The sequence below is a fragment of the Pagrus major genome, chromosome 21 (genome assembly GCF_040436345.1).
Source record: "Pagrus major chromosome 21, Pma_NU_1.0".
NCBI lineage: Eukaryota > Metazoa > Chordata > Actinopteri > Spariformes > Sparidae > Pagrus > Pagrus major.
Window position 1 is genome coordinate 7090985 of NC_133235.1, and position 23182 is coordinate 7114166.

Sequence of the window (23182 nt, forward strand, 5' to 3'; positions counted from 1 at the left end):
AATGAGAAGTACCATTTCATTTTTCAGAGACATGCTACACCCTCTGGATGGCATCTTTGTGGAGAAAGATTCATACTTACATACATACTTCATACTTGAAGACCAAAGAAGACCAGAGGAGTCCTCACTGTCATGGACTTCCTACACAGTCACCTGACCTCAACCCTTCTGAACATTTATGGGGGCACTTGAAGACTGAGAAAGCCAAGCAGTTAATGACATCACAAGACGTTTTGTGAAACACTGACAAATCATGCTGGTTTAACATGAGTCATCATGTTTTACAGAAACTTGTGGAGTCCATGCCGGCTCAAGTGCGCATTGTCATTAAGGCAAAAGGGGCACATACTGAATACTAAGAGATTCTAACATCTGTGGACATTTTTCAAAGATTCAACTTCATGCTCAAATTGTTAAACTGATATTATCATTTGTAATCAAAGAATAGTATTACATCCAAAACAAATGCATACAAGTATTTTAATTAGTGGTACTACTGTGGCTGCGTATGTTTCAGGATATTTTATCTGGATAAGGAAAAATGTAACACTACATGAAATGCCAAAGAATTCTTTTTATCTATTCTTTCAGATGTGAATGAGGCAGCTGAGGGAAAATGTAGTGCCCTGCACAGCCTGCAAATGATTGCACCACACAATTGATTCATAGCGGATAGGGTTGAAGTGACCTGACCTCAGTAGGTGTAAATGCAGTCCGTACAGTGTGTTCACATTCTTTAAAAAAATATCAAATGGATAGAACCTTTATGTGCTATGCCAGCTCTGCCTACCCAATTTGCATGCTGGGATCCATTTTACATATGGAATCAAAATAATAAGAATGCTTTTCAGTACCAGGTGTGAATAGAAAGGCCCTTGAACAGATGTTCTTACCCAGATATCTAGATAGAGCTAGTACTTTTAAAAGACAGCAAAATGCAAAGTATGATGATCAGTCTTTTTAGCACTTCCATATTTTTTGATGTAATAAATGCTGTAGTATCTTCAAAGAGTCCCCAAACAGGACTTTAAACCTTTTTTTGTTGTTGTAGTTTTTTTTGTCTTGCATGACATTTTAAGGTAAACTGTGTTGCACACAATCATCGGATGTGTTTTGACTGTAATTGCAGTTCCCAAATAATTTAGCATTCACGCTTGCTGTGAGTTTCATCATCTGCTGAAGCTCTGTTCAATAGGTCCCCTCTGAATAAATGACAACAAAGCAATGGGCAATTATAATGGAAAAATTGGTTGGTAAGATAACATCAAGTTGACTGTGAAAAGGAAGGAAACTCACTGTGTTTTCCTCATAGGGAAAGGAGGGGAGTATGGGGAGTTTGAAAAAAAAAATGTTTTAAGAGTGCCTGGGAGGTCATTAGTTTTTTTTGTTTTTTTTAACCAAGGCAAGGTTCATGGCAATGCTATTACACAAGTCCTTGTTTATCATCTGCAGCACTATTCCTGGGCAGAAAAAGCTCTAAGACTTAGATTCTGTGAGGAAACACTGAGATGCTCTCTGCTTTGTTCTTCATCTCTACCCATCTCAATACTGTTGTCCTTCTGTTGGCTGTTGGCCTTCTGCTTATTGACCTTGCAAGAGACTTACGGGCAACGAAAAAATCACAGAAACACAAAGTGACTGCTCAGAGCAAGGTTAGAGCAGTAATGCTCATGGTGCGTTTTATCTCAGAAGTACTATACTTTGCATAGCAATTGTGCTGTGAAAACTCTAACTTTTCTCTTGATGAGAGCACAGAATGAATTAAACATGCACATCTTTGTAATTCCAGAAAATAGATACTTCTCCATTAAGTTAAATAGAGAGCAGGGTGCTCTTGCAAAGCAGAATGGTGAAGCACCACTTTGACGTTTCCTCATTTCCCCCTGGACACTTTGAAACATGATCTAAAGAAACCTGAAGATATCTTAATCAATTTTAATGAAAGCAAATTGCATATTGCTGACAGCAAGGCATAACTTATTGATTGCCAAATATCAGTCAGAATCATTAGCTTATTTAAAGGCAATACTTCTTAAACTCATCATAAAACAATATTAATAATTATGAAAAAATAGGTGGATTAATGGTGATTTATGGATAGCTGTGCTACATGCAACACCATGTGTGGTTCAAATGATTCATGTTCAGAATTCTTTGTTTCTATTTGGTAAAAACCTTGTAACCCTTCCTATGACTGTTCTGAATTTTATTTAAGTGGTGTCAAGATATATAGGCCTATCAGATCTGATGCAGCAATATAATATTAATTATGCTAATTACTGCTCCTTCTTAAAAAATACTATAACTGTGATTTTATTGTGTGTTTTTCATTGTGTTGTTAACATAATTATAACCTGTGTGCCGTGATAAAGTGGTTATATTCAAAATAAAGACACCATTGATATAGGCCACAAGAAACGTCACTATCGTGATAGATTTTTTAGCCATATCAGCCAGGCCTAATCCTGGCTGTGGTTATAGGTTAAGCAGAGCACACTTCTTACCACACTAGCCAGGTGATAGTTTGTCATCTTCCAGACTGGTGTTGTCTGCTCAGAACTCAAATCAGTCCTCAGCTGTAACAACATAGAAACACAGATGCAGAAAACTAAACTATTTTTTTTTCTCTCAACCATTTTTGATCTCACAGAGAGGAGTTGATGATCAGTTCGTCCTTTGACTCATTGGAGGTTCTCCTGGACTCGTTTGGGCCCGTCAGAGACTGCACCAAAGACAACGGAGGCTGCAGCCGCAACTTCCGTTGCATATCTGACCGAAAGCTGGACTCCACTGGATGTGTAGTGAGTCATCGTTCTTTTAAGAGACACTGGCTGGAAGCTGCCACACATCAGCTACAGTACCAGAACATGACCTTTCACTTAAATAACACTATGTAAATCAAATTCAAAATACTTTAGAGTGTAGTATACAGTCTGTACACATCCGTATGATTGCGATAATATGAGAGCATGGCATCTAATGCATTTACCTCCAACACTATGCAGACCCAAGCTTCAGGGATTCTTAATCTGATGCCCACTCGCATGGCCTCTTCACTACAAGTTCATATTCTAATGTTGTATGAATATCCTGTGTTGGCCATCAGTGTTTAAGTCCATCTAGCTGTATAAATATTCATAAGAATTTCTTCAGGCCAAGATGACCCATATCAAGGACAAGCAGCAGACCCGGGACTTTGTAATGCGTCTGAGTAGACAGTTTGACTTCGCCGCTTGTCTCATCTGCCTCTTAGCCAGACAACACATTCATTACCTCCAGGTGGTGCTTAGCAACCAGGAAATGTAGCAGCCAGGTTTGTTTTCTTCTCCATCTGTTGAGGACTCCAGCAATATCGTTCTTGTTATTTGCAGAATCTTAGCACCGTCTGCTAGTGTTTTGCTTCTTCTAATTCCCCCCTATCTATTGATAAGCTGTCAGGCTGCACCCTCCCTAACAATTTAATTTCTTTTCAAGTACTTTGATGCACTTGAGTAGAGTCTTTCAGGTGGGCTGGGGATACGCAGTTTATGCAATCCAGCGTGCTCAATCTTATCTCTTATAATTCACTTCAAGGAGAGGGAAACAGCTTGCAACATGTTTTAAATCGAAATATGTTTCATTTATAGATTAGAAAGTATTCATATCTTACTACATATAACGTGGAGGTGGTATGCTTAATGTTATCACAGTACAATCATCTTGGGCAGTAGATAAGCATGTCAAACATATTCTGAAGAAAATTACTCCCTCACTCTTTCACCATCTGACTTTAATCAGTAAGTCTGAGGCTAAAAATGGAAAAGATTGAACAAATATAAATACAAATTATTTCAATGGTCAAACATACAGGTATTTAGTGCGATTTTAGGTTGAACCAGCTTAGGATGAAGACATATGAATGAGGGATACAAACTAGATTTCAGAACTGTGCTCTGTTTAGCTATAACATATTCATAACATATATTTCATCTTGGGATTTAAAAGTGAAAAGGTTCTGAATGTCTTTTGCAACAAGTTTGTATAAAAAACACCAAATGTGACATTCAAGCTATGACCAGAGTGTCTTTCCTTTAGAGAAAAAAACAGACAAGAAGCATAATTTTGGCTGACAGGGCTCTGTTTTTCACCTGAATATGATGGAACCACCAAAAATCATGAAAGAAAGCCTAGGCAAAGAACCTGGATGGCAACTGAAGATTTGTGAAACTGTTCCAAGATTTGAACGCCTTCACTTAAGTTAAGTTTACAACAGCAAAAGATCAGGGTTTGGGTTTAAATTATCACTCTCATGAGATCTTAGCTGGTCTGAGGTTACCATCTAGACACAACCAGCCTGGCCCTCACTGTATCCAGGTATCCCTGCCTTTCACCTAACAGCAGACAAAAAAACAATCTATTGTTCCAGCACCTGCCTTACACAGTTTCTGGATGTAAGTGACTGCTATGTATTGTTTGTCCAACAGTAACAATTGTTATCAATAATGATATATTTTGGGGGTATGGATTGCAAAAAAAGAAAAAGAAAATGGCATTCCAGTGGATCCAATAGCCACATGGGGACACTAGTCCATTACTGGCCATCATTTACTCTCCATTGGAATCTGTTACTTCCAATCTCTGTTAAGCCAATGTGTGAAGTTATGCAAGGGCAAAGCCATTGAATAGCCTGTGAGACTGTTTAGGCACAGCAGTGCTTTGAGCTAAATGTGCTGTATGAAAGTAAACACAAAATACAGCTGACACTAATGGAAATGACTTAGTTGCAGGCATTTGTTCACAAACAAAAGTATTGGAGCAATTGCAATTTCAACCTGATGATGCTGCTGGTTGAAAAGTCAGGTGATCACCAAAGTTTTTAGCGTTCATTCTCTGATGACCGTGGATGTCTCTATCAAATCATTCTAATAGTTGTTGAGATATTGTATGGACTGTATGATTCTTGGGCACACTGCTAATATGTCTTAGTCTGAAAATCTTAAGATTAATTGTACTGTACTGTGACCATGACATTCAGCCTACACAAGATTGTATTTTCTTTAAAAACTCGGTTTGCCTTTTGTCAACCAGTTGCTACATGAGTGTGATCTTGAACAGCAACAATAGAAAAAAAAAAGCTTTTTGAATATCAGCCGTTTGTACTTGGCTAAAGCAATAAAGCTTTTGAGCTTTTTGAAGGCTTAGTTGTAGCATCCATCCAGAAAAAAAGCACAAAAATTCACCTTGTTTATTTCCTGCAGGCTTGTACTGTACATGTCACTAATCTGTTTCCAGGAAAACTACATTACCTGGCGGGCAATTAGATTCTATCAACTGTAACTTCTGCCCGAAAACGCCGACATTCACAGGCTCTCGTCACATTACAGTGTCAGTCAGGCCACTGTGGTTCAGTTATGAAGGTCTATCACAAATATCTCACTTGTTGGTAGATATGAATTGGACGCTGTGAATTATAATGAGTCAGATGTGTTGCAACGACATTGCACTGGTATGTCGGAAAACCACAATATCCATCCAATTTCCATCTTATAGTGAGACATGACAGAGTGGAGATTTTGAGCTGGGGCTTTGAAGTCTCACAGGCATTTGATTTATGTTTTAGTTAACACATTTGCTCTTTCCCCCTGCTTTTTCCTCGTGTGGGAAATCACAAGAAAACTCTAGATATGCTGTGGTGATATTCTTGCTTTAAACATAATTACTGGGTGCTTTAAAACAACAGCTTGTATACACCAGCATCTAGAGGGCAGCTTCTTTATGTTGCACTTTGTTGCAAATCCTTGCCAACAGCGCCAGAAAAAAAATCCAATTTCTTCTTCCTGAAATTAGTCTCACTTGGATCCAAAAAGAAACAGTGAAAATATTTCTTGCCAACGCTTTGAGGTGTCATGAGACTCTCCTTTTGTATTCTATTAATTATTTATTGTCCTGTTATATTTCCATCCCTTGAGCATGTTGAAGAATACTGTGACATTTCTCTAAGAAACTTTGCGAGGAAAAGAACAAAGTGAATGCCTCTACTTACTATTAGTACTTATCCCTTAATGTTTCTGTTTTCCTATCATTTGTGGATGTTCACTAAGCTCCACTGTAACCACAAATGAAACAGAAATTCATCCCAAGAATGAATCTATTTTTTCACTCACTTTCACAAGATGAAAGTGATTACGAGAGCAGGAAGAGAACTGGAAACACTTTCCAGAATATAATTGTTGTTGCTTTCATTAAATACATGTTATTTAAAACAAGAAAGCTCAAAGAAATGGTGTGTGGGACTGTACACTTCACTGCCAATTATTCTGTCAAACTGTGTAACTTGCAAACCAAAAAAATGAGAAAACCTTTAAATATTTGATCTGTAACAATCTGTCCAAATTGATTCTAGTCACAGTGTGTAAGCACAACAGGCCATGCTTTGAACTCCAGTAGCAAGCATTCATAATCTGCACTGTAAATCACACTATAGCATGCCCCTGTTGTAGTATCAGAATGAGGACAATGTTCGACATGAACACAAAATGGAGCAGTTTGCCTGTTATCTGAAATACTTTGCAATTTCATCCCTTAATATTTCTACACACTTGTATATAGTACGAGGCGTACTTCATTCCTGACTTGCAAATATTGGGATGAGGTATGATAAGTCAAATTCTGGTTTCTGCATTTAAAGATATAGTACATTTCAACATTTAAACTGTCTGACGACTAGACCTCTCTTAAATGTAAGTTTTTGAGTTGCGTGATTGCATTATCCCAAATGTTTCCATTAATGGTGTCAGTGCGTTTTATTTGATCCCTTGTCGCAATAACCAGCTCAGCATGCCATTTTCACCCGCTGCTGATGTTGCTTCCCTCCCACTGCACGCCTCTTCCATTCCCGCCTGCCATGTCTTGTTGTCCCCAAAGTCATAGCCGCTGTATCACCCCTGTACTGTATCTGTTGTCACACTGACTTCAGTAAATCTTGGTGGCTGTGTTCAGTCCCAGATCAGTGTCCAGCTGTGTTCATTCTCACGTCAGGCTGCCAAATCTGTAGTGACTCCCCCTGTGATCCGAGGTCCAAACGAACTCTAAGACTACTGGCTCCATGGCTAACTGAGCCATGAGCTAATTTGCTAACTGTAGCTAACTACATGTGTAGGTGTTACTGTACGCTGCCCCCTATGTTTTTGGTTCTACCTTCGAATACTGCCTATATTCTACAAATTACACCCTTAACAATGAAGACAAAAAAAAAAGAAATCACATTCTGTGCATTTAAGATCAGTTTTGCATGGAAAGTCTTTGCCTCTGACGAGCAGATGCAAACCACATGTGTATTTGATGGGAACGTAGTAGTTGAAATGAACCTTTATTCTGCTTACAAACAGGTACAGTAAGTTCACCACACGTATACTGTATCTGGGGAAAATCCACTGAATTACCTATCCATATTATATTATTAAACTGGTTGTATTAAAGTGAGCAGTAACAACACCAATAGGGGATAGGACGTTGTTGCAGATAGGCCTGTAAATGTATTCCTTTGATAAGACTTCACTGACATCAGTTGCATTTGGCTGCCTTTACGTCTATATACCAGTGAGACCTCGACCAAAGCTGTTCCATCACCTTCACCCGCTCCACTCTGAGCTTCTGCTGGAGTCTGTGCTCTGTCCAACTGTGTGTCTTTTTTTCTTATTATTACTGTCATTCCTTTGCTTTTAGATTTTTTTCTTCCTCATTTTTATTTTCTGGTTAGAAAGTCCTATTCCGTTGTTGATAAAAATTGAACCACAAGTTTAAGCCATAGTTGTTTAATGAGCAATATTTCACAGGTAGAGTCAAACTCTGGCCTTGGTGAATGTTTTTAATCGTATTACATCCTCCATTTCCTCCTTAAGCTTAGTGATCTCATCTTAGCCCTGCATTCTTCTGAGCTCTCCTTCATTTGCTGAATCTACCTAGAAGCCAGACAATGCTGCTGCCTTAGTAAATCAGATAGTAATTACACCCAGATTGCGAGCACAAATTGAATGAAAGCAGCAGCACAGATTTGCCCCGCACTTTTATTTATGTAATTCTGGCAATGAATGTAAACAATAATCAGTCACAAAGGAAATATAGATTAGAATAGGCCGGTCAGTTCAATTAATTCCGTTTTTGAGAAAACTGGGATGTAGATTGCTGGAAAAAATTGTCCGGTTGTTGAATATCTGATGATTAAATTGATTTTGATTTCCTACCCTTTAACAATAGCTTATCACAGTTTCTAAATGGATTGGTATTCACTTTGAATGATACATCTTGTTATTATGCTGTTTATCTAACATCCTCCTCTTAGCATCATTGCAAGTGAGCTAAGTCATTGATCTTCACCCACACATACACACATCCCAGTCCTGTCCATCAGCACACGGCTCCGCTCACAGCTGCCGTTGCATATATTACTGTGTGTTTTAGTAATTATCTTGTGACTGTCGAGCTTATAAATGAGCCTCTCATCCGTCTAATCAGGGTGGTAAACTGGCTGGGCCCCAGCGCTCTGATTCTACCCTAATCAATTAACACCTTGTCTGAGTCCGTGCTGCCAGTAGCTGTCCTGTCTGCATTTAATATCTTTCCTTGTGTCGACTGATGCTGGCGGTCTGCACTGACTGACCTGCTCCGTCTCGCTGATATATTGCACTCCTGGAGAGAAGGCAGCGCATGGTGCCTCTGGAAGTGAGAGCGTAATAATCACAGGATGATTGTGAGATTAATTAGCTTCGTCTTGTCACTTGCCTCCCCTGCAAAATGGTGGAAAACAAGGATGTTGTTGACAGAGCAGATTGCTGCGAGGATGGAATGACGACAATAGCTGGCCGCCATCCAACCAGCTCATGCAGTGTGTGGGGCTTTATACATAAATCTACAGTACACGATAGATATAGATCATCAGTGCTGTTTTAGTTTGTGTTTGTGTTGTATGTCTGCTTTATGGAACTATACTGTGGAGATAGAAAAGGTGTGTGTGTAAAGGGTAAAAACAACTGGAGGATTTAGATGGTTTGTCAGGACAGTACAGTGGATCCAGAGGGTAGCTGTCCTAGTCTTGTACTGAAACCTACATTTGCCAGTCCAAGTTATAATAAATAACATCTTATCCATGATGAGTTGGACAGGATATGTCACGCTACCCGGGAGGTTCCACTGTGTTGGAAGAGCACTGATACAGGTATGTGTCCATACGTTGTATCAGCAGAAAAGTGCTGATGTTCTTTCAGTTGAAACTTTTAGGATTTAAAAGTCAAAGCACGTGTTTTGCTGTTTAGCTGATGAAAAACATCTGTTGGCTCATACATGCCTTGAACATTACCCGATATCAGGAGATGAGAAAATCATAATCATCATTCACATTGTTTCCCATACAAAGGCTTTACTCGGAGGGCCCCCAGAAAACAGTCAACCCTAAAAGTTTTTGTTGGTAGCTGCTGAAGTCATGCCCAGTGTTTCCTATACATAGGCTCTGAGTGCAACTGTGTGACAGTCCACAGCTGTTTAGTTTAAAGCAGCATATGTTGAAATTGCCATTTTGTGCGATTTGGCACCCCCCACAGTTACGACACCACTGTCGTAAATATAAATCCTAGGTCTGTAACAATTTGTCAGACGTGATGTAGGTGCTACTGTTACTACAAACAAAACTCATTACATTATAAAGTTATGTTTTAAAAACTTGCATCTTGAAGTAAACGCTGTAGATAACGCTGTGATCTTACCCTCTGATTGAGGTTACATAGTTCAGAAACAAATAACATGGGGGCAGAGTGACTGTGACGGACACTTTTCACCCTCTTAGAAGACACTGTACCATCAAAATAATTTTGAACCTGTCTTGATAATGTTAATAATGTTGCTCTAATTTAAATATGTACATTACGTTATAATAGAAATGTATTTTTTACTTTACTCATGAAATTCATCTTCTGTAAAGCCTATTTAGAATAATATAATATGTTACATATGAATGTAAAAGGTGCACTATGTAGTTTTGGGGAAGAAAACTCAAAAAAAAAAAAAAAAAAACTCTTCGCTTTCATGACTGAATAAACTGAATAGACAAACTGACCTTAAAGGACAATGCAATTTCATACTGTTTTACTTTGTTTATATTTGGCGGACCCTGCCACCTTTCTAGCTTTAAACAGTGTTCTGGTGAACTTATTTTCCTCTGAGAACAGCTTGTTTATTCAGTTATGGAAAAAAAAAAACATTTTCTGATTTTAGGAGCCTCAGATGAGTTATCCTCAAACCCCACACCCACACCGTAACAAGTCATGTTTGCCAGTGGTCGCTCTCTGTGTTGGTCAGAACCACTTTTGACGTTTTGACTTTTAGCCTTGTAACGTTAGTAGGCTGTCTTCAAACTTCTCTAGTGGTACTTGATTTGTTCAGTGGTTCGGTGGATTCTGGCTTCAGTCATCTTTTCACACACTTGTTTGAACAACTTTCAACCATTGAGGTGTCCAACAATTTTTAACGCCTTTAAGACCTCCAGCAAATACATTTTGTATTGGCCACATGCCAGTTTTATTTTGCTCCCGCCATGTTTTTGTGCCTCCTGGAAGCAACGTCATCAATGATGTTAGCCCCACATGGGGCGAGCATGGGCAGAAAGAATATAATTATTCCAACCAGAGAGCAACAATCAGATCAAAAGTTTACACCACCCCTCTCGATTTGATTGGAAATTCATCAGGTCAGATCAGGCCCTATCAGATCAGTATGTTTACATTTCTTTTCTCAGTTGTTCATGTTTTTCAGTGCCGATATGCTTTGACATTTTTATAATTTATAAGGTGACACATACAGCCTGAACATGTGACTGCCGTAGCTATACAACAAAAGTTTAATATCTGTCTGGGACAGTTACTGTATATAGGCTACCTATTACTACAAATTACAAGCAATTTTGTCACACAATTCTACCAAAAACCACAGACCATAACGACCAAAGGGTCATCTTGTGACAAAGAAGTGGTACTTGGTACTCTGCAGTAACAATGTGTAGAACACAACAAAATCATCAACCAAGTGTGAAGTGTTTTTGTACCACTTTGTACTGTCGGCAATGCCAATTCAAACTAGATCATGACACCTTTTATCAAAACCAACACAAACCAACATGATGCACACCAAATTACACAATCTGAAGTGCACACAACAAACAACACTCTTTACAAACAACATAACACACCACCCATACATGTCTGACCAGCCAAGTGATTTTTAATAATAATTCTGGACAGCAACATATACTGTATGCTGCTGGCCAGAGCCGTTCTTCTCACCACTTTGTATTGGGCTAGTTCCCCTTAGGCAGCAAAAAACAATCTTGACTGGGATCACATTTTGGGACACTAAGCAGTGTTGAGTGGAGTCAATACCTGGCAGAGATATAGCTAGACCTCAACCCTAAAGAGGAATAGGAGCACATTAGATTGTCACTACTGATGCTTCTTCTCCTCGGGTCATTGGATTTATGTGAGTGTGTGTGTGTGTGTTTAGACTCCGACAGTTAATGAAAGCATTCCCTGAAGATTAGGTACTGTAGGGGTTCATGTATATATATATATATATATATATATATATATATATATATATACAGTTGTCCTCAAAATTATTCATACCCTTGCTAATTTTTGTGATTTTCTATTTTTGTGATGAAATGACTGCATTTTTTCAAGTTTGTTTATGAGGTATACGTGACCAACAAGTGAAAGAATGACAACAATACACAATTCAAGAAATTCTTCATTTCAGGGGTATTTTATTCATGGATTCCCAAAAAATGCCATGTTCAAAATTATTCATACCCCTGACAATACCTCAACAAAAATCTTTGTCCTATGGTTATTTCAAAATGTTACAATGGAATAAATACCATTAACATTGTTAAACAAATGTTAAACACTGATTTAAAAAAATAGCATCTTTCCAGAAGAGTATAAATAGAGGAAAAGTGTTCTGGTCATTCTCAATTTCTGGTCATCATGGTCAAGAAGAAGGAGCTCAGTGAAGACCTACGTCGACGTCTTGTGCGTGCCCACAGTGAAGGAAAGGGTTACAAGGCCATTTCAAAGCAGTATGATGTCCCTGTGGCAACCGTCCAGAGCATAATTAACAAGTACAAGAAATTCAATACTGTTAAAAACCTCAGCGGGCGTGGCAGGAAGCGTAAGGTGTCCCCTAAACTTGCCAGGAAAATATGCCGAGAGGTCAACAACAACCCCCAGACCACAACCAAGGCCCTAATTGAAACGCTTGACCAGGCAGGGACAAAGGTCTCACGGTCCACCATTGAGCGAGTCTTGCACAGAGGAGGTCTCCATGGACATAGGCCTCGGAAGACGCCGCTGCTCAGGAGGAAACATGTGCAGGCTCACCTGGCCTTTGCTAGAGGTCATTTGAAGCAAGATCCCAGCTTTTGGTCAACCATCCTGTGGTCTGATGAGACCAAGTTGGAGTTATTTGGCCATATGGATGCTCAATATGTCTGGAGGAAGAAAGGCGAAGCATATAAACCAAAGAACACTGTGCCCACAGTCAAGTACGGTGGTGGAAGCATAATGCTATGGGGATGCTTCTCTTCCAGTGGCACAGGGAACCTAGTCAAGGTCCAAGGAATAATGAAAAAGGAAGATTACATCAGGATCCTTGATGAAAACGTGAAGGAATCTGCTGAGAAACTACAGCTTGGCCACAACTGGACGTACCAGCAAGACAATGATCCCAAACACACTGCCAGGGTAGTGAAGAAATGGTTCAAGGACAATGATGTCAACGTCCTAGAATGGCCAAGTCAGAGTCCTGACCTGAATCCCATCGAGAACTTGTGGCATCACTTGAAGACCAGAGTGGTGGCTAGGAAACCGACCAACCTGACCCTGCTTGAGGCTTTCGCAAAGGAGGAATGGGCAAACATCCCACAGGAGACATGCAGGAAGCTTGTGGACACATACAAGAATCGTCTCAAAGCAGTCATAAAAAACAAAGGCTATGCTATTGACTATTAAAGAAAGACATTGGACTAGGGTATGAATAATTTTGAACATGGCATTTTTTGGGAATCCTTGAATAAAATACCCCTGAAATGAAGAATTTCTTGAATTGTGTATTGTTGTCATTCTTTCACTTGTTGGTCACGTATAACTCATAAACAAACTTGAAAAAATGCAGTCATTTCATCACAAAAATAGAAAATCACAAAAATTAGCAAGGGTATGAATAATTTTGAGGACGACTGTATATATATATATATATATATATATATATATATATATATATATATACAGTATATACACACATATGGGCTGTCAATCAATAAAAATATTTAATCATGATTGCATGATTGTCCATAATTAACTTGAGTTTAATTGCAAATTAATTTGATTTAAAAGGATATTTTTCTTGTTTTTAATACTCTTATCAACATGGTAGTGGACGAATATGCTTGCTTTATGCAAATGTATGTTTATTATTATTGTCATTGTTTTGGATTGTTGCAATAATAATATACATACATTTGTCCAGAATATTCTCCAGAATAACCTCAAAGATACTGCATGCTCAAAAAATATGCTGAAAGCATAACATGGCAAACTCAAGCCCAACAAGCAACAACAGATGGGCATACTGACCTGAATGTAACCTTCCTCAGTTATACTAACACAATGTAGTGTCTAACTTTACACTTGTAAAAGTTAACTAAACAATGTTAATCAGCCTGCAAACTGCAGCTACCAATTTAGCTATCGCTGTTTAAAGTTTGTCTCATGTAGAGTTTTCCTAGGCGTCTCCATTGCAAACTATCCAGCGTGGTCTGCCCTTGGCGAGGGGGAGGAGGGCTCTCTGCATCAGCTGTGTTCTTGGCCAGCAAGTGGTATTTGAGATTCGACGTACTCCGGTGGTAACTCAGTTCATATCGACAGTAAATGCAAATAACTTTGTTCCTGTCAGAGAACCATCTGGCTGGGCTTTGATGCTGAACTTGCCATTGAAAATAACCTTTTCTTTATCAATTTCTGGTCTGCTCTGCTATATATATACACATATAAATATATATGAATTGTTAATTAAAATGTTTCCTTTATACTCATATAGTATTTTCATTTAATAAAACAAGTTAGTCCACTAAAAACAATGTAGATCTTTTCAGTAAAAAAAAGCAGGATTATGGAATATGATGGAAAGGAAATAGACAGCTCCAGTATAACCAGCACTACATTGGCTTTTCTGTTGAGTCTACACCATTAAAGACATCTTACTTTGCAGGAGAGGATGGCAGGAATATGTCTTCATCACCTCGCCACATTAAACTGTTTCCTCTGATGTCCAGCTGGTAAAATCCAGATGAGAGAGGAAAGGAAGTGATGAAAATGTCGATACACTCGTCTGAGTCACCTTCAATTATTAACTTTCGCTCACACCAATTAGGCAGCAGCAAGTTTTTGTCTCTCAGGCAACGTACAGCTTGCTCTATCTCAGTTTTTCACGCTGTGAGGAGCTGAAGGGGGGTGTAGAGGTACAGACATGAGACAGCAATACTGCGTTATATGAAAGGGACAGATCGATGCTGGTGTTCTATAGAAAATGTGAAAATGAGTTATTGTTTGGCCAGCTTGCTTTCACAGTCAACAGTTGTAGCAACACTCGGACACACAGCTCATGGAGGCACTTTGACTAGTAAGAGGAAGCAATTTATGATACAGAGAGCATTGCAGCCTCAAACAACAGGACCTTAAAAGGATTCTGTGGAATCAGTGTGTGAGTTGTAAGGATGTGCTGGCTAATGATTCGAGGGGTCATTGATAAGTTCATGGTCGAAGGTAGAACAAGATGAGTTTTATAGCTCCCATTCCATGTGCATGCAGTTCAACTCTTCGAGGAATTATATAGAATGTTTGAAGTTAATGATTTCTGCAGTATTTGTGCTTTGAAAATTGCAAGTAAGCACTGTCTGAGAAAATGGACAAGCCAACCAGTCCACAGAGGCTCTGGCTGCCTGTCCTACCACCTGTCCTATTCACCTAATTTGAGACCCTCAGACTACTACCTCTTCCTCAAGATGAAGAAGGAGCTTAATGGTCGCCATTTTGACAGAGGTGATGTCTTTATTGCTGCTGTGGACCAATGTCTGGAGGTCCAAGACACCAGCTTCTATAAGGAAGTGTTCCATATGATCTATGACTGCTGGACTAAGTGTGTAAATGTAGAAGAGGACTATGATGAAAAATAAATGTGCTTTGTTTTCTGAAATTGCCTCCTTGTACCTTAGGCCATGAACATACCAATCACCCCTTGTAGCAAGTAACTTTTATGTACAAGACGAAATGACAGGATGCCTTTTATTTAGTTGCACTGCACTTTGCAAGGTCATAAAGTCCCACACCGGTGTAAAAACATTTACATAGACACACATTTAGCAAGATATAAAATGAAGATAAGTTGCTAAAGATGGGTGCTGTTGTCTCCATTCGGAGAGAGGGTAATATTTGAAATCCTATCCTTCCTGCCCCATCTCATTGCTGGTGGTTGTTTACAGCCATAGAGTGCTGCAAGCATCACTCTAGACTGGAAAAGCACATCGACCTACTTTGCATGTTTCCGTTAAAAAGAAGAAAAAAGCACAGTGTTCTTTACAATGCAATACAATACAACTTGTTATAAAGTATCAAAAATTTAATTAAGCACTATTGATCATCAACAAACTCAGGGATGCAGTGACATTTTACATTGTCGCAATACATGATCAGTAGTTAAATGTATGTTCAACACCATCAATGAACAGTAACAACGCAAGGGGAAAATTCTGCAATGGAGGATGTCTGCTCAATTAAACATACTGTCCTTAATACTAAATTTGACAAGGTTACAGCTAACTCTTCCAAACGGAGCTGAAAATTCTCTCTTCATCAATCATTTAATGAACTGTAAAATGGTGAAATTGATAATGCACCGTTGTGAGCCATTTAAAACATTAAAAAACAGCATATTTTTAGTTGTCGCTTGAAGTAATTTGTGAGCAGGTGTGAGATTCCTTTGCGTGTTTGTCAGTGCACCCCAGTGCTAGTACAGTATGTCTCTGATGTAGCGATCCCTGACCTGTATATGACTTTCACTTCATAACCTTTGATAATCCTGTTGAAGAATCAGGTTCCTCCTAGACCCAAGAGTGTCTGGAAACAGCAGAAAAAAGCTACACCATCTCATTAAATCACGAAACTTCAAACTTAAACTGAGACTGCAGCAGACACTTTCCACACAGTATAAATAATGCTTTTCTTTTTAAAAGGAATGCTCACAGTAACAAGGTTTTTTATTTCATTTTCAAAGTTAACAAAGAAAGTTCTACGACTAATTTAGCAAAAGGGATCTTTCACTTAAATTGGTATCTTACATTCTTTAAGTTTAATAAACAACTCACTGAAATGTTTTGGTTTTGCAGAATACAACACAGATTGTTGGAACATTAAAGCCACCGAATGAAAAGTGTGAGATTTTAATGCTACTAACAGTAAGCTATCAGCTCCAGCAGTCAGTAAATGAAAAGACCTTAGGTCAGAAAGTATGATCTCGCTCTTTAAGAAAGGTCTTCAATTGCAGCATGTCCGTTCGACCTCAAGCGCCCTCCCTGTTAGTTTTTTGCACTTAGCTGGGCAGGAGGTGAGAGGGGTTACTAAATGCCCAAGTTTTTCTGCACTGAACTTACTCACCATAACATCCACAGGAGGCCAGCATGAGGACCGAGCGCTCTGGGAAAAGCTGACCTTTGACACACACTGCTTATCTCATCACACTGGCTTGTGGAAAACTCTCAAGACAACTTTCTCTATTAGGAAACATGAAAGGACAGTTGAAATGTTGGAATAATGTTTTAGGCTACAGAGTGTGATTTCTTAAATAGACCTCCTCAGAATAGATAAGTTTCTCTGTGAACTTGACACAGATGCTCCTGTGGGCTTCTCTCACTGCAGTGCGGAAAAACCTTTTAACTTTCTGGCAAATATTTCATCCCGGTTTTCTATTTGATGTAACAGTCAATATGTTTCTAATGCTATGCACAGACCTGTAATGGCTGTTTCATTTTAGATACTACTTGGCCTTAAAGACCCAATACTGGCATTGGTTAAACCCATCAAAACTAATCTCTAATCAAAATTACATATTTAGATTACATATTGTTCCCATTAAAAACATCTTTTGATACCATACATTGTCTTGGATGTAACTCTACATCTTTGTCTCCCTTTAATATGCACAGTAACATGAAAATGCAAACAGTGTTGCCTCTGAAAATCTCCTACCACCCCTCCACCATTTGCCTGCAACTAAATGATATCTGTATACCTGCTCGGCTTTGACTCTGCTCATCAAAAACACGTGCATCTGCTTGTTTTATGTTTGCTAACTAATGTACATTACACAATAGCGCGTGGTAATATAGGAGTAATTCAGCGAGACTAAAGGAATGAAAAAGAAGAAGAGGAGCAAATTGTACAAGTTGATATTCAAGTTGCTAAAGTTAGATAAACCTTGTTTCCTATTAGAGTGCAGCTCGGGCCACATGTTTCTGTCCAAAACCAACCAAATCCGAGAGAGTAGCAAGCAAGCCCAACCTGAACTTGACAGGCTTTCAATTGCCCGAAGTAGTTAAGACCAAAGATAGACCAGAGATTTGCGACAAGACATGGCTTGCAGTGTGCCAGTCTGCACCATTCTAAAAACCTGCCAGTTTGGGTAGGGTCTCCATGCTCTAGTCCCAATCACCAGTTTTGACAAGTTAGCTACCTTGTAAAGATAACATCCAGATGAGCCATGAGGAACAAAGTCTTTGAACACCATAGAAAATCACTGGAGAAAGGCAGCTAGTTCACTAATATTGTACCATTCTTACATTACCCTGGCTGATAGGTGTTTGTGTGCTCTTGTTGCTGTGATATACCATAGTTGCAACATTATGGTTGGACTTATTACAAGTTCTATATAACAGTGTTTATTTTGTCTCTGATGCAGCTAAGTGTCCACGTCATTGCTACATCTATATTTTGTGATGATACGTAGCTACACCTGGCTTCTCCTCTGGTACCCCTTGTTTTGCCTTAGCATTATAGCATTACATTTAAAACCATGCCTAATCGAATATGTGTTTTTAAGACTCAGTCAGGCAGTGGCACACTACAATTTCAGAGCAGAAACGCTCAGCCATAGCATTGACAGCTTATTTTGCACCCGATATGTCTCGTAGCATATGGAAATCATATGGCCAATTCTCATTCCTAACACTTCAAATACGGCAGCTTTGTCAGTTGCCTAATCCTTCAAACTATGATGCTGTATGTACCTCTCTAATGTCATCCCTTGAGCTCCTCTAGTGCAGCATAAGAACAAGTAAGTCTGTGTTGGCAGTGAGCCAACCACAGATTTCTGTTACTTTCCATTTGTACAACCAAATGCAACACAACAAATGTCTTCCAGAAAACACTGTTTTAATTTGTGCCGCGTTACCCTGTATATTTAACGGGACTTGCCCCACTTGATAACAGCAGGCGCCTTCAAGTGTTCTGGAAAAGCTGTAAACACTGTTGCCTTCCTGTGTGGTTGCATGACACATCATGCAAAAAAGTCCACCTGGAGTATACCCCACTTTGAGAAATTTGGTGGTGGCGCAAAAGCCTCTGTACACCTAAAGAAATGTCTTAAACATATGATCTGACGACCACACCCACTTTACACAGTGAGTAGTCAGATGTGTAGAAGTAGGCAATGTCTTTCTTTTGTTCCGCATCTGTGTAGAACCAAGTGCAACAACATAGGCCTTCAAAGTAAGACTGTCCAGAAGTGTGTGCTTTTATCTCCATTTGTACAATTCAGCAACAACAAACACATGCTAAAGACACATGCTAATGTCTTGGAGAGAAATCAGGAAAGCCAGAACATGTATAAAAGGTCTTGCCTTTTGTCTTTAAATGTGGTTGGATGACAAGATGTGGCCGAGTTGGCTTGAAGCATACACATGCCTTAACAATGCTAGTTCCCCCTTGCTTCTGAGAGACAATAGTCATTATTCACACAGCCACAAGAGGTCCTTGTCAGGTCAACATAAGTTGCTTTAGGCATTACAACAAATAACCAAAGCTGTCAGTTTTGTGGTGAGGCCAGTCTCTAAATGAAATAAACCAACAATATAAACAGCTGCATTCTCGCAGGCACTGAAAAGGAAACATAATAAGGCGCTGCATTGCAGTTAAAACCCGAAGGCTACTTTTGATATGACCTTTTCACTGCACATACCCAGTACACAGCGAAAAGATATATGTCAACATAAAGTCAATGAACGGATTTCATGCAAATAAAATTATATATTGAAAAATATTTATTTTAAAGAGTTTCTTAATTCACTTGACACTATAAAACCATTGCATACTCTCACTCGGTATCTTTGTGTCATCAGTCATTGTCCTGCACCGATCTGCCTTTCAGACAAATTTGAAGTTCATAGCTTATTCAACTGCTCTTGCAGAGATTTGTTGCTGTTTGGTGGTGGCGCACTACTGATTCCCTTAAGCCTCAAAAGCACTGCAGGAATTTATCTCCATTAAGAAACAGGATTAAAAGGCATGGTGGTTCAAGGGGTTTTCCAGAGCAGGCTTTGTACTGCTGGCTTCTTCTAAAGCAGGGCAGACAGTACTCTCACTCACTGTCCAGTTATTAAATGGTCCAAGATAAATGCTGATTACTTTGCCTCTAAAGACCCTTTGCTTAGTGTCAGCAGATGATCATTATCTGGTGACCTGTGCATCATTTGGAGATAAAATATGCCCTTTTACAGCTAGTTTCCGATACTGTAAATGCCACACCTGATACCTGAGTAGTTTGTACTTGGTTTGGATGTAGCACTTTCACCACAGACTCTTATGATGTTAAAGATAAAATTTGTAAGACTTCTGAATTAAGATGCCAAAAATTGATGAGACCTCTATTATATTTGTTGAGTTGTTTACTTACATTATCCCAAATGTCTCCACAATGTTTAAACCCAGAGGAGTCCACAAATTTACTCAAGGTAATGATGTGTTCCATTTAGTCACCTTAATTGACTTTAAATTCCAGGACAGAGTAAGACAGTGAGGAAGGAAGTCAGCGAATGAAACTAAACATAACATGAATGAAACATAAATAAAACATTACATCAACCATAAGCATTTGTGAGTCAAGTCAGATAGGATTTCATCAGCAATAGTAGTTCTTTATTGGTGTATTCACCAAGCGAGTTTGACCATGCGATCATTTGCGTTTGTTTGCGTTACTCGCATTAGTGTTTATTAACGTGTTTAACATTTCCTTTACTGTACATTAGCCTTAAGATAGCAATCAAGGCACGCACAGAGGGTGTGTTTGTCTGTGTATTAGAACTCAGGTCAATCACTGAACTCAGGACTCATTAGAGACTCCAGTTCTCCCTTTTCTTTGTCCCCTCTCCTTTACGCATCATACATACACATCAACACCCAAAAATGGATGCCACCTCACTGTCGACCGCTGCTGCAGTCAAAGTCCACTTTTTAATCCCAAAGGTCACACACTGCCTGGCCCTACCCACACAACACTCAACACAGGTCTTTTTTGTTTTTGTTTTGAGAGAGCCCCTTTTGGCAGATTTAACAGTGTGTTTGACAGACACACAGATCAATACAGTCACTCTTTTTTGTCTTTGTAAGAGAAATGTATTAAGCCGTTAAACAGCTCGAGCCCACATCTCTAACCTTTGGGCTAACTGCAGCATACATTATCAAACTAGCATCTACCAAAAGATTCTGTCTGATTCAATTGTGGAAGCGGCTTTCCTTTACAGTCTTACCTTTAAGAACAGTGTCAGCTTTTCAAAGGCTTTTTAATGTCAATGTGTGACCTGAGACTGAAAGGTTTAAGGTGCTGCTGTTGGTGGCTGTGCACCTGTCTGAGCACACTTCATCAGCGGTCACTCAAAGACTTTTGAATTATGCTACATAACACTTTGACCTACAGCAAGCCTCAATACAACAGCTTCAGTCAGTCTGAATAGATGCTGGTTTATGTAACAGTGCCAGGTACTTTACATTATGTAGCTGTATTCAAATGGTGTATGCCTCAGAGTAGGGCTGGGCGATATATCGATATAAAAAATATATCGATATATTTTTTAAATGTGATATGGAATTAGACCATATCGCATATATCGATATAGTTCAAATTTGCGCTGTGATCCTTGCCCCAGGCAAGCTGCTGACCCGGAGCTCTCTGCACTGCTCCCCGCTCCCCGCGCCCCCGCCCCTCCTCCTTCATGCACAGAGGGGGAGGGGCAGGAACAGACACTCCGCACTCTTCAACAAACATGGAGGAAGCAACAACGTCTGCGGAGCGTGCGGAGGAGGAATTGGTCAGTAAAAGAAAAAGCAGTGGCTCAGTAATTTGGAGATGGTTCGGATTCAAAGTATCAGATGAGCAGCAAAATCACGTTATATGCAGGGAGTGCCATAAACAAGTTACAGCCAGGAGTGGAAGCACTACAAATCTTTTTCACCACCTAAAGCAGTGGCACAAACTGCAGTACGAAGAGTGTGTGAAACTGCGCGCTGCAGAAGCCCCAGCCGCAAGCCATCCACAACCCAAAAAATCTCCAGCCCCAAAACAAAGCTCACTGCAAGCTTCATTTTCCCGCAGTGTGCCTTATGAAAAGAAAAGTGGCAAGTGGTGTACTATAACTAAAGCGATGTCCTATCACATTGCTAAAGATATGGTCCCTGTTGCAACTGTGGAACAAGTCGGATTCAAAAAGCTACTGAAAACTATGGACCCGAGATATGAGCTTCCCAGTCGCAACTACTTTGCACGAGAAGCACTGCCACAAATGTACACTGAAGTCAGGCAGAGCCTTGCTGACCGGCTCGCTAACGTGACCCATTTTGCGTTGACCAGCGACATGTGGTCGAGCAGGATGTGTGAGCCTTACATGAGCATGACATATTGAGTCATATTTTGTTCTTTTGTAATGTTCGTTATTTGCATCCGTGGATTTGTTAGAAAGGAGAAGAAAATCTGTAATTTGATTTTAATAAGCCATTAATAGTTGTCAAACTAAAAAAATGTTGATATTGTACTTTTCTCATATAAATATATTTATTTCAGAAAAAGATTGGCCTATTTTATTTTATAGGCTTTTTTTATTTAAGATATTTTTTTATTTAAATGTGCACCTTACGGAGCTTTGATTTCAAAAAAGGTACTCCTGTTATACAGTATTTATGTTTACATTTTATTGTTATTTGAACAGCTGAGCATTTATTCATGAACCAGGTGAAGAAACCTGTTTATTATTTATTCATTTGATTTTGCAACTGTTCACTGAAATAGCCGATTTCAATAAAACTACTTGTGACATGTCATATTTGGCTTTGACTTTGACTGAACATTTGCTCTCACTTTGCGGAAAAAATATCGGATATAAATCGTATATCGATATTCAGCCTAAATATATCGGGATATGACTTTTGGTCCATATCGCCCAGCCCTACCTCAGAGCCAGTTGAGCTTTTGAACTCTAAATAATATTGAATGTTGTGATATTTAGGCAAGGTTTAAAAGTTCACTTTTTTTCTTTATCTTGAGGGATTAGATCATAATGAAGTCAATGGCAGGGTTTTCAACCTTTTAAAAGGCTGTTAGACAGTAAATTCTAAGTGAGAGCTTATTATCCTTTTGTTCAGAAATGTCATATGGATATCATATAATTTTAGATGGTACTGAAAGATAGAAACTAACTAAATAAACACAAATATTTAATTCTTTTATATGAACCTAAAGGCTAACATTTATAAAGTAAAGTACCTGTGCTCACTTCCTCTACCTAAGCCTTTCAATACTTCTGTTAAGAACTTTTAATCTGGATTATTTCCTCATTATGCCAGTAATGCTGAGTCAAAGTGTTCCATCTTCCACGGCCACAGACTCATTCCAAACAAAACAACCAGGAGAAGTTTTTAATCAGATAAAATTTTGAAGGATTTGGGGACTGCTCACTTGGGGAGTGGTTTTATACAGAGGATTACCAATGATTTACCCAGGATTATAGACCAGATTTGTGGAAATCTCAAGTGATAACAATCAACAGACAAAGACTTCAGCG

The 23182-nt window shown here is 39.1% G+C and overlaps 1 protein-coding gene across 1 annotated transcript in view; it reads left to right on the forward strand.

Annotated features, from left to right (window-relative positions):
* astn1 (astrotactin 1) overlaps positions 1–23182 on the forward strand; it is a 413206-nt gene that overhangs the window by 162348 nt on the left and 227676 nt on the right. Inside the window, exon 12 of the mRNA XM_073491141.1 lies at positions 2651–2801. Within this exon, the coding sequence (XP_073347242.1) occupies positions 2651–2801 (151 nt within the window). The remainder of the gene's footprint in view (positions 1–2650; positions 2802–23182) is intronic.